This window comes from Talpa europaea (genome assembly GCF_964194135.1).
Source record: "Talpa europaea genome assembly, chromosome: 1".
Classification (NCBI taxonomy): domain Eukaryota; kingdom Metazoa; phylum Chordata; class Mammalia; order Eulipotyphla; family Talpidae; genus Talpa; species Talpa europaea.
The window spans coordinates 150,871,856-150,886,971 of record NC_140073.1 but is presented as its reverse complement, the minus strand read 5'-3'; the positions used below and the strand labels follow the sequence as shown (position 1 = coordinate 150,886,971).

Here is a 15,116-nt window from a genome sequence, read left to right as displayed (position 1 = left end):
TCTTCCCTGTGGCAGGAACTCCTGGGCCTCCAGGTCCCCCTGGGAGTGTTGACCTTCAGAAAGGGGAACCAGGTGACTGTGGTTTGCCGGGGCCACCTGGCCCCCCAGGTCCACCGGGCCCTCCAGGACACAAAGGCTTCCCAGGATGTGACGGACAAGATGGCCAGAAAGGTAAAAATTCAAGTTGTTCCTTAAATAGTACAGAAGACTCTCCATGCCTTTCCTTGAAGGTGCTGCAATGCTGTGCCACTGGGAGGTCATTCCTACTTCCTATGGAAACAGTGACTGCATTTCCAAAATGTCCTGATATGCCCAGAGTCTTAGAGTTTGGGTAAAAGAAGGACAAGTAAAAAGAAGAAATAAGTTCATCTTATGTGATAAACAGAAATATAATGCAAGCTACAAATGTTATTAAAACATGCGGCAGTCACATTAAAAAAATAAACAAGTGAAAATAACATTCATACTTTATCTTATTTAATGTAACATAGTCAAATATTATTTTAGCATATAATTAACATAGATAATCAATGGGATTTTCAGGGCTGACTGTACAAACCTAGTTCCGCTCTCAAATAAGTCGTGTCTTTGAAGTCCAGTCTATGTTTTACAGTAAAAGCACAAGTCAGTTTGGACTTGTCAATTTCAAGGTCCAAGGGTTGCATGTGATTAGTGGGTTTTGTATTGGGCAGGTGTTTTAGACTGCTGACTGCTCTTTGATATTCACGAAAGTCCCCTCTATTGAATTTCTTCCATCATTAAAAGCTATTTTATTTTTAATTAATTTTTTATCTAACTGCTAATATTAAGGGATACTAGATTTTGGTCTCTAAGATTTTAGAGAATTATTAGGTTCACAGAACTTTTTTTTTTTGAGGAAGGACCAATAATGATTATCCATTTTAACCCTCTGATGTTATATATAAATAAGACTTCTGGATACTAAAGAAGGAAATGTTCACGTTTTCAGGAACCAAATAACTAGCAACCTGCCTGACTTCAGAATCAAATGTGAAATAAGTCAAAATATTAGGGTAGAGGTGAGATCAAAATTATAATGGGGCTGTCATGACTAGAGTGCCAATGACATCCCTGGAATTGTGCAGGGCACAACCTGTACAACAGTGCCCAAAAGCTCTCTTTACCTTTATTAGCAATAAAATCAATTTTAAGGAATCTGTATGTATGTGGGGTTCCAATTATTGAACCCCAGAATTGGAAAGACATGCTAGCACTCTAGTCACCAAGAGAAGGGGGGCGACTAGTGATACAACCTTGTTCCTCTTCTAATAATTCACCAGATGTTACCCTAGAGAATGAGCCCCCACCCGGGAATAAACTTCAAGATTGGGAAAATATCAAACTATATAAATATTAGTGACTTACCAAAGTTATAAATATTGGTGGAGCCCTAATCTTGCTTCTTAACTCCCATGGCAGTGGGCAGGAGGAGGCAGAGTGCTTCCCTGTGAGAAGGCACAGGAAGTGTCCTCAGTTTACTGCTTCATATGAATGAGACACCTACAATAACTGTAGTGAACAAAGCTGGACAGTGCCCACTCTTACTAGGTAGCGTGTCTTACAGGGAAAGCCAGGTTTTCACTCTAACAGATGTACCAATCCGAATGTGTGTTCCGAGTGAAGGGGTCTGTTCTGTAGAAGCTTGTCACTAAGTAACTGAACTTCAGCTGGGATTCCTGGGAAGGCTTCCTGGAGGAAGTGAAGCTTGATGAACTCTACAGAATGGGGAGACTTCATGGATGGAAAAGAAAAGAGGAACAGAGAGTGTGAGGAACTAAATGACTGGGGTGCCTGGAACAGAGTGAGGAAGAGAGTAGGCACTCAGGGCTGGGAGACAGGCTGTCCTCGGGTAGCAAAGCACCTTTCCTTATTTTCCCTTCCGCCCCAGCCCTTTGTCTACAGAGGAAACCCAGGATCACGGGCTTTGCATTGTAATTTAGTTTTCTCTTGGTTGTGAAATCGTTTCCCTTGGTTGTGTTCATGGGTCACCATTTCCTTCAGACAGAGGCAGCTCATCTCAGCCTGACAGAAAACAGTGAGAGATGAACTTGGACTCCCAGGCAGACTTTATCCTGCTTTTTGTTGGGGGAACTTCTGAATGCAATCAAGCCTTCATTGTCTATATATGGCTCCATTCCAGTGCCCTCAATTTAATGTGTTCCTTTTAGGACCAATGGGATTCCCGGGACCACAGGGGCCACAGGGAACTCCGGGGCCCCGGGGAGAGAAGGGTTTACCTGGATCTCCAGGCATTCGAGGGCCCCCAGGCCCCCCAGGTAAGCTTCTCCATGTAGCTGCCTCTATATGTCATCCTCGATGATGATCATCTTCCAGGAAGCCATTAAATTATTCTGAAGTTACCAACAAATTCTTATGAGTTAAGTCCTTTCTGAAACAAAAATTGTATTTGTTGAAAAGTATTGTGTTTCATGTATTAATATTTATGATCAGAGTCAGTAAGATTAGGAGTCGATTTTACATCTAATGTTCCTTAGGGTAAATATAACTCTGGGTTCCCTCACACAAGAGGCAGACTGATTTGATTCTTCTATGTGAGGGTTGTAGAGTCAATTTCTGTCTCTGAATTCCCATTGATTTACCTAGATCTTTTTATTTAATTCTTTTTTCTGGAAGGTACATTAGTTCCTATGAAAAGTTACTTAATTTAAGCTCCAGAGACAACATGTTTTCATTGGAGGGTCAGAGTTAGCCAAGGCTGAGCTGGAAAGGAGACAGACACACGTCTGAGATGGACAGAAGGAATGTCTTTCACAATCCCAGGTCAATATCATGGTAATGTGGGGTCCATCTGGACTTGTCTAGTCTCCTAAGTTTGCAGGCTAGTTTCGGAGGCATAAACAAGGTGTGTGATGGGCCAAGTACACTTGGCTTCACCTTCTCTTTCTTTCTGTGCACAGCGTCTAAACCTGGGCAAGTTCATATGGAATTTGCAGAAATCTTCAAATGCATAGAATTTCTATATACGTTGAATTAGGGTATATCTATTAAGAAATCAACTTGGACTTTCTTGTTAGGAGCATCAAAGTGGACTTTTTATGTAAATAAGCTGCTGTCATTCCACTTGCCTTTGAAGCTGTGCTCAAATGATTATTGATGTTCTCGAACAAACCATTTCACTTTTGTCCTAATTCACACATTTAAATCTCTTTCCACCATATGAAAACGTGTGGCTTCTTCAATTGAGCTTTGAATCTCTGCAGGTTCCAAAGGTAAGCATAACTGTGAATAATTTCCTCTAAATCTCGTTTCCAGTCATTTCTGCACTTGCGTTTTTTCGCTGTATCTGTGACTTAAACTTCGTTACACTTTCACAGATGGGGTGCCGCAATTATGTTAGGTTCTATTGCCTTTGCATCCTTGTTACAGTTAAAGTAACCCCATATTAGAGTGTCCTGATGCCAAGCCTCATTATAGGTTGTCAAGACAGTGTACATGCCTAGCTTATGTAATTTCAATTCAAGCATGGAGTATGAGAGCTTTCTCTGTCAAATGCTGCTGCACATACCAGTGTAGTTTCTTTCATAAATTCTACAACATAAATACATTGGGCACCCTTAAAATAATCACTATCAACAACATAAAAAGATCAGTCCTTAACCCAGTATGGGGCTGGGACAAGCCTTCCTATCCCACCCAAAGTCCATTTTCAGAGGGCAGATTTCATTGTGTTGAAAAGAAAATGCCATTCTTCTTTTCAACTAATTGTTCCCTTCATTCTCCACAATGCCAGAGCAATATATTATTTTGTGCCTGGCATGTTCAAAGAGAATAAAAAGAATTTCAAAAGAAGAAAAGAAAAATTGGGAATTTTCATATTTGTTCTATCCAGGCATCTGTTATTAGCCCTCGTGAAAGTTGCCGTGGCTACGGATGCCTTATTTTATTTTTAGGCCCCTAGAATAGATGCCTCAGCCCCTTTCTTTCAGTGTTTGGTTTGTTAAAAAGTGCAGAAAAGCAGAATCAGAATTTCAAAATATTCTGCTATTTAAGTGTTCATACTTAGAAATTAAAATGATCTCTCTAGTGCGTTGTCATCTTTAGCACATCAAAGTGCTAAATATGAAAGTACCAGCCAGATCCCCACCCCAGCTTGTCCCTTACCTCCTGCCTCCACTCCACCGTTGGTGAATTACCACAATAATCACCAACTGATTCAGGAAAAATAGGAAATATCCATGTTTATCGTTCTCAAGTCACCCAGAGTGGAAGAGCCAAGTTTTATGTTTAACTGTATAGACTGTAAAAATATGTCCAACTTGGAGCTGCCTGTGGCTTCACAAAGGGCTTAAAATCCAAACTGTTTAGAAAGTTCAAGTCCGATTTGCACAGACACATTAGTGCGATGTAAATTAAAACCTTATTGTGGCCACATCTTCTAGGAATTTCTGCTTTGTCATTGCATTGCTCTTCTTAAAATTGGTTTGCACATTGCATGAATTCTAAGAACATCATAACTAATAAGTTTTTCTTAAGATAAATTGCATTTCTTAGAATTCATCACCCAGATAGGACAAGTTCTGAGAGTGTGGCCTGGAGACTGGGGGTGTTGGTGGAGCCAGAGCATCTTGGATTTTCGTCCAGACTCTGCCAAGTGTTTGCTGTGTGACCTTCGATGTGACCTTGTTTACCTCGGCCTAAGTTTTCTTGCCTGCCACCTTATCATTTCAGTGCCTACGCTTGTTGGAAGCACTGAGAAGGGAATCACTCAGCACAGCATTCAGTGAATTGAATTCAACTCAGTGTCACTCAATTCAGTTCAATCCAGCTGAATTGAATGAAACTTTAGAAAAAAGTATTGTAAAGATGTGAATGTAATCAAGAAGGAAAAACTGTCCAGTGTCTAGAGGGGTGTTTCTCAAAGTGAGAACAGCCTGCAGCCTCACCAGGGAACATGTTAGTCGGGCACACCCCCAACCCACACTCACTGACTCACAAATTTGGGTCACCAACAGCTTCACAATGATGCTTCTCAGTCCTGGAGGAAACTGGAATCATCTGGAGAATTAAAAAAATGCTGATACCCGGGTCCCACCCCCAGAAATTCCTAATTAATAAGTGTAGCTGGGATCCCGGCACCAGTGCTTCTGAAAAGTTCATGCCAGCTGGATTTATTGTCAGCTGGATTTATTGTCAACTGGATTTATGGTCAACCAAGCTTGCGGTCACTACCCAAGTCAGGTCTTTTACTAATTAAACCAGTGTTTCTGGGGCAAGGACCCAGGCATCAGTATTTTTATAGCTCCCTGGGATAATGCCAGCGTGCCCTTGATTTGACAGTCACTCCCCTCAAATGCTCTCTCTTTGAGTAGTGGACACAGTGGACGCCCACGTGGCTGCAGTGTGGAGTAATGAATGAGAGGGACATTAAGCTGGGTATAGAAACCCACGAGCACCTCTCCTGATGCCTCCTGGGGCTGCTACCCCAGTAAAAAGTGGTTCAAAGGAGGGCAGTTGGGGCCTCCCTGGAGGCACAGAGGTTAAAGTCTCAGTGCTAGCAAGCTAGCCCCAGCCATTGTGGCATGAGTTTGATTCCCACTCAGGGAGCTACCCACATGGTGCAGCGGACCTCTCCTGTCTTGCTCGCTGCTCCCCTCAGCAGTGTATTTCAGTAGATCCATCTGCTCTGCTCCCCACTCTGTCTCTGGTGAATCCTCTCACCCTTCGCACCTGTGGCCTGCAACCCAGGTCTTCTATGCAAAAAAAAAGTGTGGGTAGCCCAGTCCACCACTGGGTGGTGGTTGCTGTCTGAGCCGACCTTCACTGCTGCCTGCTTTTTTTGTTTCCTGATATCCCACCCACTAATCCATTCACTCATTTATTCATTCATTGAACAATATCCTTTCCAGGGCATTGTCATGCTCCCCACAGTGAACAGAAACCCCTCCTGGGGCTCCCCTCTGGACTGGGGATCATTCTTGCCAACATATCATTGTCATGTGAGAAGCCCGTCTAGGGAGCATGGGGGAGGAGCTGGCCCACAGCCTTCACACAAGCGCTGATTCCAATTCCAGGGGAGCCAGGGCCACCTGCAGACCCAGAAGACTGCCCCAGGATTCCCGGGCTTCCTGGGGTGCCAGGCCCAAGAGGACCGGAAGGAACCACAGGATTCCCTGGAACAAGAGGCCCCCCCGGACCAGGTAAGGGCCTGATTACTCCTAATCTCCCCATATATTGCTGAACTGGAAATCTAGGAGTTTTGCTATGTATTTTTTCATAGAGAGCCTCCAATACAAGTGAGGAAGCAAAGAAAATCTCCTTCTCCTTATAGATTTTTTATACATTTCCCCAGAGGTTACATCATATACAAACTGGATCGATACATCCTTCCTATTCTTGCGTTGAACTCCTGTTTAATCTTTCGTTGGACTGGAGGTTTTGAAACCTCTTAGCACAACAGATGAGAGGCTCTTAGTAATAGTCATTAATAGCTTTTGACTTGATTTTGAATGAAAAGCAATTGAGTTGGCTCATTGGAACAGAAATAGCCTCCAGGAGAGGAGGAAGAGGTGTATTCATGGCTGGGGGGGGGGGGCGGGGGTCGCTCGAGGTTATGGCACTTGCAGCCTTGTTAACCCATGGGCCTGAGCCTTGCTCCATCTTTGGCAGGATCCCAGGGCCTTATTTAAGTTTTTAAACCAACCACCCTTTAAAAAAATAGAAGTTCTCCAAGTGGTTTATTTTCTCCTCACCTATTCCCAATGCAATGAGTAGTTTACAAAGAGATTAGGGACCCAGGGCCGGTCACCTAGAGGTCACTGGCCTCCTCCAAGCAGGAGCAGTGCCCTTGATTCTAGGTGACCCGAGGGTGGATTAGCCTTAGAGGCATGAGGCCGTCCATGTTTCCGTTTCCCCTGCTGCCTGGCTGAGGGCTTTTTGGTTCAGTGTCAAAAAATAGAACCGAATCACCACCTGCTTTTCTCACGTTTTCCCAAACCCAAGTAGCCAAGGACAAGCTTCCCGGTGGGTCACTTGTCAGTGGCGTCCAGGCCAGCTCTGCCGCGGGCCTTCCTCGGTGCAGGCTCTCTGAAGTCTGCACCTGGTGAATTGCTGTGTTTTTATTTCACCAAATGAATTGGGTGTTGCTGGTAGCAACTTCCTTTCCCAGCCCTTGAGCCCTGGGAATTGAGTCAGATGTGACTTCACTTTCTTTTTGTTTGGCGCGCGCTGCAAGGGCCACGTTCTCGGGAACTGTAAGTATTGCGTGAGGCCTTGCTCAAGCTCCGTTTGAAGCCAGGCCGCCTCTCTGCACATGTTTCTGCGAGAGCCCCCACCTTTCAAAAAGGACTTTCCAGTGGGTGTGGCCTCTAATGGGATTCTGCCAGTTCAGCGCAGTAAATACTTCCAGATTCCCTCTACTTTTAAAAAATATTATTAGGCTACGCAGACAATACAAATGGGACTAAGAAAGGTTTCTTCCCTTCAGGGTTTACAACCTCCGGGCAGAAAGAGCGGGCAGAACAAACCTAAGTATCTCTAAGTAATGGGAGGGTATGTCGTGTTCTGAGGAGTCACCAGCAAAGAGCACTAGGCGATCGGGCCGGAGGGGGTGAGTTCAGTGTGGCAGGGGCAGGACTGTGGAGACCCCGTAGGCGGGCGTTGCTGCTGAGCCTCCAGAGAAAGGCTTCCTGTCCACCAGGGAGGTGGCAGGGGCACTGATGGGCGGATTGACCTGGTGACTGAGAGCCGCTGCTTCTGTGCTCCTTCCAGCACCTTCTGTGGACCAGCAGCAGCTCAGGCCATGCTCCAAACCTGCAGAATTAGAATCTGCCTTGTAACAAGATGCATGGGACATTCATATACACATTCAAGTTTGAGAAACCTTAACTATAAACTCCGCAGCATACACCAAACTACCTGCTCAAAAAATGGGCAAAAGACCTAAATAGACACTTGTTCAGAGAAGGCATTCAGATGGCCTCCAGGCGTATGAAACTATATGGACATCACTTTTTAGAAAGGAAATGCAAACCAAACCTCGAGGAGAGATCACCTCACCCCTGGGAGAATGGTCTGTATAAAAAAGATGAAAAACAAATTTCGGTGAGCATGTGGAGTGTAAGGAACCCGCACCCAACTCTTGTTGGGAGTGTAGTTTGGTGCAACCTCCGTGGAAAACAGAGATTCCTTCAAAAAATGAAAGTGGAAATACCACTGCCAGATAATGACCCCAAGGAGATGAAGCGTGTACTCTGGAAAGATCCAGACTTCTGTTCACAGCAGCGTTATCCACACAGCCAGGGCACGGGGCAACCAATGACAAGTGGCTGGGTAAGGAGGCTGTGGAATACCATGCAGCTGTGTAAAAGCATGAAATCATGCCTTTTGGGACAACAAGGATCTTGAGATGATTATGCTCAGTGAAACTGTCAGAAAGTGGTTTCTCTTGTTTGTGGAATATAAATAACCAAAGAAAACAAACTGGCAAAGCACAACAAAAATAGATCTTCGAATCTGTAGGAAATATGTGGTCACGAGAGGGGCTTGGGGGAGGGTTCGAGCCTTAAATGGACCAGCCCTGGCTGGCAGGTCACCGTGGGCACGTTGTCTTTTTCTGAAGGGGATTCTTCTCGCACAGCATGAGGGGAGCCTACCCCAACCCGAGTCTGGCTGTGACGGCAGCTGCATTAGGAAGCCTCTTCTTCACTCACACAACACTGTTGGCTCTTCCTAGGTTCCCGTCAAAACCCTTTTATTGCTCAGCTGATATGGTAACCAAGTGCTGCAGCTGAGAATCACATAAAAAAAAAAATCAGACTTCTGGCTTATTCCTGCCTAGTGAGTGGGTAACAGCCTCACTAAGTTGAACAGGTGTCTGCGAAGGGCCCTCTGCCACACTAGCCAGCGCCTCCCCCTCACGCGGCTCTTCGTTCTACACTTTCCCTTCCTGGGGACCCTCCCGGGCTGGGGCCTCCTGTGAGGAGCACAAACAGGGTTTCCTTCTTGGTTTGCACGCCATATCCTGCGGGTGTTTATCCTCAAGGCAACAGGCGACTCCCTCAGAGGAGTCACTCCATTGCAGGGCGGAGGGCTGTCTTCGATGTAGTTTTATTCCTTGTTTAAAAATCAAATGTTTTTAATTTACCATTTGTTTACAAATCTATGACGCTGAAGCACATCTTCACACCCGACTAGGTAAAGATCCCCTACAGCCCAACACCACCAAAGTGTGATGACAACCAGGGAGCCGGGAAGCCCTGGGGGCAGCGGGTGGGGGGCAGAGGCCACTGGTGGCCACAAGCAAGGGAGGCGGGAGGTGTCTGCTGGCCGGACAGAAGAGGATTTGTAAAGCCTTGAGGTTCTCTTGGGCGGGGGCTGCACCTTAGATGCTGACTAGGGGCCCACGTGAGAGAAGGAAGCTGGGAGGCATCACGCGCCAGCCAAGGGGCCGGGCCCTCCCTGCTCTGCACCCGCAGGGGCGCCCCGTCCGCTTAAGAAGCCAACCAAGAGTGGAGGAGAACGGAAGCTGCTGAGTGAGCCTCGTTGACTTAATGGTGACTTTGGGGCCTCATTTGTGGCAGGGAGAGGGAGACTGGGCGTGGAGGGAGATTGCAGAGGTGGAAAGAGGGAGACTGGGGGAGAGACCAGGGAGGGATGCGGAGGAGCGAGGGCGCTGGAGGGAGACAGTGAGGATAACAGGTAAACCTGAAACCTTGAGGGGTGAGGGGGCCGTGACAGCGTCTGTCCCCAGACCAGGAGATCGCAGCTGGCCAAAGGCGACTGAGCACAGAGAGCCCCTCAGGTGTCTGGGGACCAGCCAGCCCGGTGGGCGAGGTCCTCCAAGCACGCCCAAGCCCTGCAGCCCAAGTTCCCGCCAGGCCAGGAGGATGCGGCCCCCGCCCCGCCCCGCCCCGCCCCTGGGCTCCTGTAGCGGCAAGAATTGGCACAGTGCAGGTTCTCTGTGACCCGAGCAGACGGGTGAAGGAGGAGAGAGTCCTAGGTGCCCTCGGTGGCTTTTCAGGCTTTTATTGGGATTTACCAGGTACACTGCAGGTAGGGATGCGGGAGGGCCGGGAGGCTGGCAGGACCTCCCAGCCCCCAGCAAGTCTTCACTCTCCCTGGGCTCTCTGGCCTTCTCTGGTGGCCTTGTTCTCTGCTGCTCTCGTGGTTCTGCTGGTGTCCCCACGACGCCGCCCTTATAAGCTCAGTCTCTCAGCCCAGGTGCACCCACTTACGCATGCCCGCACCCCATTCCAGGGGCCCGCCATCAGGCATGCATTCAGGACCACAGGGATCCATCATCCATCCTAATGGCGGGAGGGCTGAAAAGCCTGATATCATTTACTTACCCTACAGCTCCCCTCCCCAGGTCTTGCTGAGCCTCAGTTTCCCCACCCGTGCCCTGGGGTGAGTGTCCACCCACGACCGCTGTTGCGAAGACTGAGCCCGGTGCTCCTTGTAAGGTGACCGGTGCACCGGGCACTCTGTGCACACTCAGTACAGGGCTACTTGTGGGAATTGCTGCTCTTGCTCCAAACTTCACCTGATCCCCAGGTGACTCCTATTGAACTTTATTCATTCCTTCACTCAGGCGTCAAAAAAATTACAATATAAAAAATATAAAAAATTACAATATAAAAAAAGTTAAATATACCAAAGTTTGAAAAACAGGGGAAAACCTCTCTCAACCCCCGCTCCCCGCGCCCGCCCGGTGTGGGCTGCACCGTCGTCTGCTGTTACCAGCTCATCGGCCTCTCCCCGGTCACTGGCTGAGCCTCTTGACCCCACCGGCCAGCTCCGGGTGCTGGGCAGATGAGTCCATGCAGCTGGCCAGGCCCGCATGAGGCTCACGTCAGTGCCAGCAGGGCCGAAGCTGCCACCAGCAACTTCTCTGCAGGGTGCAAAGGCGAGCCGGGCCTGGATGGCAGGAGGGGTGCGGATGGCCGACCTGGCCCCCCCGGGCCTCCCGGACGCCAAGGTGACAAGGGAGAAGCTGGCTGCCCGGGAGCGCCAGGTAAGGAGCTTCAGATTTTCTTCTTTTCTCTGATGCGGTAGATCCCAGGACTGTCCCGGGCTCTGAACTTTCCAAACTGATCCTGGGAGAGCAGCTGCCCGAGATAGGAGCTACCAGGGACTGAGGCTGAGAAACCCCAGGAACTGCAGCCCCATCTTCTGGGGGATGCTCAATGCTCAGCCCTGGCAAGAGCCAGTCAAGCCCCCAAAGCGGCTCCCTCTCCCCGGCCAGCCTGGCGTTGGCTCTGGGATCGGCTCCCGGGTGAGCCGGGTTGCCCCGCAGACCTCGGGCATGGGGGGCGAGGCTCACGTTGAGACTACGCGGGTGCGTCTCTTTCTTTTCCTAGTAAGTCTGTCCTTTTAAAATACATGTACTGAAAAAACAGCTCCTTGGCCCTTCCTCAGAGAACCAGCCCCGAGAGGCAGCAAAGCAGACAGACCCCGCTAGATTTCTCTAGACTCTTCCTTTAGCATCTGCCAACAAGGATTCTAGAACAAGCCCTTCCTTCCAGCTCCCGAGTCGTGGATCCCGGGCCCTGGCTTTGCTTAGGATGGAGCGAAGTGCCAGGACCACAGGGGAGGTCGGGAGGTACAGAAAGACCGACTTGGCCCATCTCCTCTGCGAGGAGCCGCCTGAGGAGCGGAAAGGAGCTCCCAGGGATGGCGCCACCCAGGCCTCGTCTCAGCATTTACCGTCTTCCAGGGTCCCCCCCCCCCCCCCCGCTGGCCTTTTACTGCCCCCCCCCCCCCGTTCCGTTTAGGGCTTTAGTCTCTTCTGTAATTTGATGGTCATGTAGCCTGTTCACCTGGAACTGGCTTGGAGCAAATAGCACCCCTGGGGGTGGCGCCTCTGTCTCAGAGCACAGCTGGAAAGGAGGTGCACAGAAGTGTCTTCTCTGAACCCCTGCAACTGCTTTCATTTTTTCCCGTTATTCCTCCAGGCCCTCCAGGGCCCCTTGGAGATCCCGGGCCCAAAGGATGGGGGCCCGGCTACCTCGGCGGCTTCCTCCTGGTTCTGCACAGTCAGACGGACACAGAGCCCGCCTGCCCCAGCGGCATGCCCCGGCTCTGGACGGGCTACAGTCTGCTCTACCTGGAGGGGCAGGAGAAAGCGCACAACCAAGACCTGGGTAGGTGCCTCCGGCCAGCCGAGTCCGTTGCTTACTAGCAGCCCTTCGGGGTGATTTTACAGGTTGGGCTCATCGTCCTCCCTCACGCCTGTCTGTGAGGTGTTTTCTTACTCTCTTGTGAATTCTTAACTAATTCTATTAAACCCAGGATCCCATGGGTGTCAAGGAAGCTCCTCTGGCTTAGGGTTATAACTGTCCGGCTACTTGCTGGTTTTGAAAACTGAGTCTTCCTGTCTAAGTTAAACACGACTCTGATCCAGAAAGCGGTTTTGACTTCCAAGGGTGGGTGAGGTCATCGCGGCACAGTCAGTTCCTGTGTTTATACGTCACATGGCGTCTGGACGGACCCTGACCATTGTGGGGTGTTGTCAGCGCCATCTCCCCAAAGCTTTCCAATTTGTTCTTAAATCACAGATTTAAGACATCACATCACCCCTTGGTACAGTTTTCAATAGTAGATTGTAAGCTGCCAGAACTGACTCCATCTTGGGTTTAAGTTTCTGGGGCTGGATACTCTCTCTCTCTTTTTTTAAATTTATTTATGCATACAAGAGATGGGGTACAGGCCAGCGATGTGGGGGCTGAGAGGATTCACCAGAGACAGAGTGGGGAGCAGAACAGGCAGACTGATGAAATACACTGCTGAGGGGAGCAGTGGGCGAGACAGGAGAGGTCTGCTGCGCCATGTGGGTAGCTCCCTGGCCAGGTGGGGATCAAACTCCTGCTGCAGAGGCTGCGGATAGTTCATAGTGTGGTGCTTAACCCCTTGCTCCACCAGGGAGGCCCTGGACACACTCTTTTCAAGACGAAAGGGGTGTGGGATGGGCAGAGGGGCGTCCCCGGCAGGGACAGTTGATGGCGAGGTGGGCCTTGTCCCAGCGAGGGGGGCAGCTATTTCCAAGCCCTCTCCATTTCTCTTGGGTTCACCCAGGGCCTTCCCCATCAGGGGGCTGGGGAAAGGACCATGTAATGATTCCTGCCTTTAATGCACTTACTGCTCTCCCCGCGCCCCTGCCTGGCCTCTCTGCCACCAGCCCTGCCTCTCCTGCTCGGGTGTAGCAAGGGTGAGCCTGCAACGCTCCGCAGAGCTCTGGGCCTGAAATCTAAACTCCTCCACAAGACTGACAGAGCCCACATCTTTGTCCTGGCTTTGTCCTGCACGCCCTTGAGACGGACAGACACACAGACATCCTCTTCCCGCCGCCCGTGGACGTGGAGTCCTCCGGCTCCTTGAGAGCCCCGCTCCCGCACCGTCGGCTCCCTTGGCCGCCGTCCCCTCTGCCGTGCTGGCCGCCACCAGCCACCCCGGGCCGGCCATCCCTCCCCTGGGCCAGGCCCAGCTGACAGCGGACAGTTCCCGCCCTGGCTGCCTAGCCCGGCGCTCCTCATGCACGGGGGGCTCAGCCGCCTTCCAGTGCCCGTCGGTCGATCACACAAGGCCCGAGGTGGCTGTGCGGCTGCTCTGTCTGCCTCCACATCTGGCTCACGGGTCGGCTCAGCAGCGAGAGCGACTGCACGATCATGACCGATGGCACCGACGTGGGCTTGGGCCAGAGGCTCCACGCCCCACGCGCGGGCAGCGGCCGGGCACCCACACGCCTCTCCCTCCACCCCCAGGCCAGGCGGGGTCCTGCCTCCCCGTGTTCAGCACCCTGCCCTTCGCCTACTGTAACGTCCACCAAGTGTGCCACTACGCCCGGAGGAACGACAGGTCCTACTGGCTGGCCAGCGCGGCGCCCCTGCCCGCCAGGCCGCTGTCGGAGGAGGAGATCCGCCCGCACGTCAGCCGCTGCGCCGTGTGCGAGGCGCCCGCGCAGGCCGTGGCGGTGCACAGCCAGGACCAGGCCATCCCGCCGTGCCCGCCGGCCTGGAGGAGCCTCTGGGTCGGGTACTCCTTCCTGATGGTGAGCCCCTGCACCCCCACACCCCACCCCACCCCTGCCTTCTGGGTCAGTAATGGGGCGCCACCGTGGAGACGGCGCAGTTGGGGGGGGCGTGAGGCCCCCTGTAGTGGCACGAAGGGCACAGAGCAGGTTCTCTACGACCCGAGCAGATGGGGTGGAGGAGAGAATCCTGGAGCCCTCGGTGGCTTTTCAGGCTTTTATTGGGATTACCAGGTACACGGCAGGCAGGGGAACCGGGGGGCCGGGAGGCTGGCAGGCCTCCCAGCCTCTCCAGCCCCCAGCAAGTCTTCACTCTTCCTGGGCTCTGCTGCCTTCTCTCGGTTCTCTCTGCTTCTCTGCTCTCTGCTCTTCTCATCGTTCTGCTTCTGGCATCCCCAGAAGCACCACCCTTATGACACCACCCTTATAAGCCCAGTTTCTCAGCCCAGGTGCACCCACTTACGCATGCCCACACCCCACTCCAGGTGCCCGCCGTCAGGCATGCATTCAGGACCGCGGGGATCCACCATCCATCCTAATGGCGGGAGGGCAGAAAAGCCTGATTTTTTTTTACCTTACCCTACAGCCCCTTAGGCCATTCTCTTTTCCTGTCAACTTGTATGTCTTGGTGGCATGTAGAAAATGGATGTGCTCACCCGGGGGTGAAAGCACTTTGATCTGGTGTGAACCCCACTCACGCCCACCCCTTCTTTCCTGGCCGGCTGTAGTTGGCTCCTCCTGGAGTAATGTCAGGAGGTGAGGTCCGGTGTCAGGCTACACCGCGGACGGGACGGGTCTGGGGCTGTTGGTGCGGGTCGGGCCCTAACTTTTCCCTTGTCGTCGGCAGCACACAGGCGCCGGGGACCAGGGCGGAGGGCAGGCCCTCGCGTCCCCTGGCAGCTGCCTGGAGGACTTCAGAGCGGCGCCGTTCCTGGAGTGCCAAGGCCGGCAGGGAACTTGCCACTTTTTCGCAAATAAGTACAGCTTCTGGCTGACCGTGGTGAGGCCAGACTTGCAGTTCTCCTCAGCCCCCTCACCGGACACCCTGAAAGACAACCAGGCCCAGCGCTGGAAAACCAGCAGGTGCCAGGTCTGCCTGAAGCAGAGCTGA

The 15,116-nt window shown here is 51.2% G+C and overlaps 1 protein-coding gene across 1 annotated transcript in view; it reads left to right on the top strand.

Annotated features, from left to right (window-relative positions):
- COL4A4 (collagen type IV alpha 4 chain) overlaps positions 1–15,116 on the top strand; it is a gene marked incomplete at both ends in the record, with an annotated part of 95,887 nt that extends 80,771 nt beyond the window's left edge. Inside the window, 7 exons of the mRNA XM_084227841.1 lie at positions 16–171; positions 2,190–2,297; positions 6,054–6,179; positions 10,877–10,993; positions 11,934–12,122; positions 13,740–14,026; positions 14,853–15,116. Of these exons, the coding sequence (XP_084083967.1) occupies positions 16–171; positions 2,190–2,297; positions 6,054–6,179; positions 10,877–10,993; positions 11,934–12,122; positions 13,740–14,026; positions 14,853–15,116 (1,247 nt within the window). The remainder of the gene's footprint in view (positions 1–15; positions 172–2,189; positions 2,298–6,053; positions 6,180–10,876; positions 10,994–11,933; positions 12,123–13,739; positions 14,027–14,852) is intronic.